We start from the raw sequence: 292 nt of genomic DNA, 5'->3' as shown, positions 1-292 counted from the left end.
GGGCTCCATCCGCTGCCTACAAGAAGTAGGCGATGTTCTCCGGGTTCAGAGGCGCCTGGATGTCCAGTTTGCGGGATTTGCTGTCTTTGTCCACTATCTCCAACCGCAGCGTGGGCATCTTTGCTTTCTCGGCTCCGGGGGAAGAGCTGTCGTGGCTTTTCAGCAGCTGTTTGTCCGAATCCTCCACCGTGATCCTCAAGGTGCAGCCCCTGGGCAGCAGCTCCTGCTCGTAGGCAGCCGCCAGTTGGTTCACCACCCGCCGCTCCACCCGAGGACGAAAGACCACACCCCC

General features: G+C 61.0%; 1 protein-coding gene across 1 annotated transcript in view; it reads right to left on the bottom strand.

The window, feature by feature from the left end:
• Positions 1–16: 16 nt before the first annotated feature.
• The window catches only part of CLPB (ClpB caseinolytic peptidase B homolog (E. coli)), a gene marked incomplete at its 5' end in the record, with an annotated part of 103707 nt that continues 103431 nt past the window's right edge, over positions 17–292 (bottom strand). The window contains 1 exon segment of the mRNA XM_009894103.1: positions 17–279. Within this exon segment, the coding sequence (XP_009892405.1) occupies positions 17–279 (263 nt within the window).

Source organism: Charadrius vociferus, unplaced genomic scaffold (genome assembly GCF_000708025.1).
Source record: "Charadrius vociferus isolate BGI_N301 unplaced genomic scaffold, ASM70802v2 scaffold1140, whole genome shotgun sequence".
NCBI classification, from domain to species: Eukaryota; Metazoa; Chordata; class Aves; order Charadriiformes; family Charadriidae; genus Charadrius; species Charadrius vociferus.
Note: the sequence above shows the minus strand (reverse complement) of the source record. Positions and strands in the feature narration are given on the sequence as shown.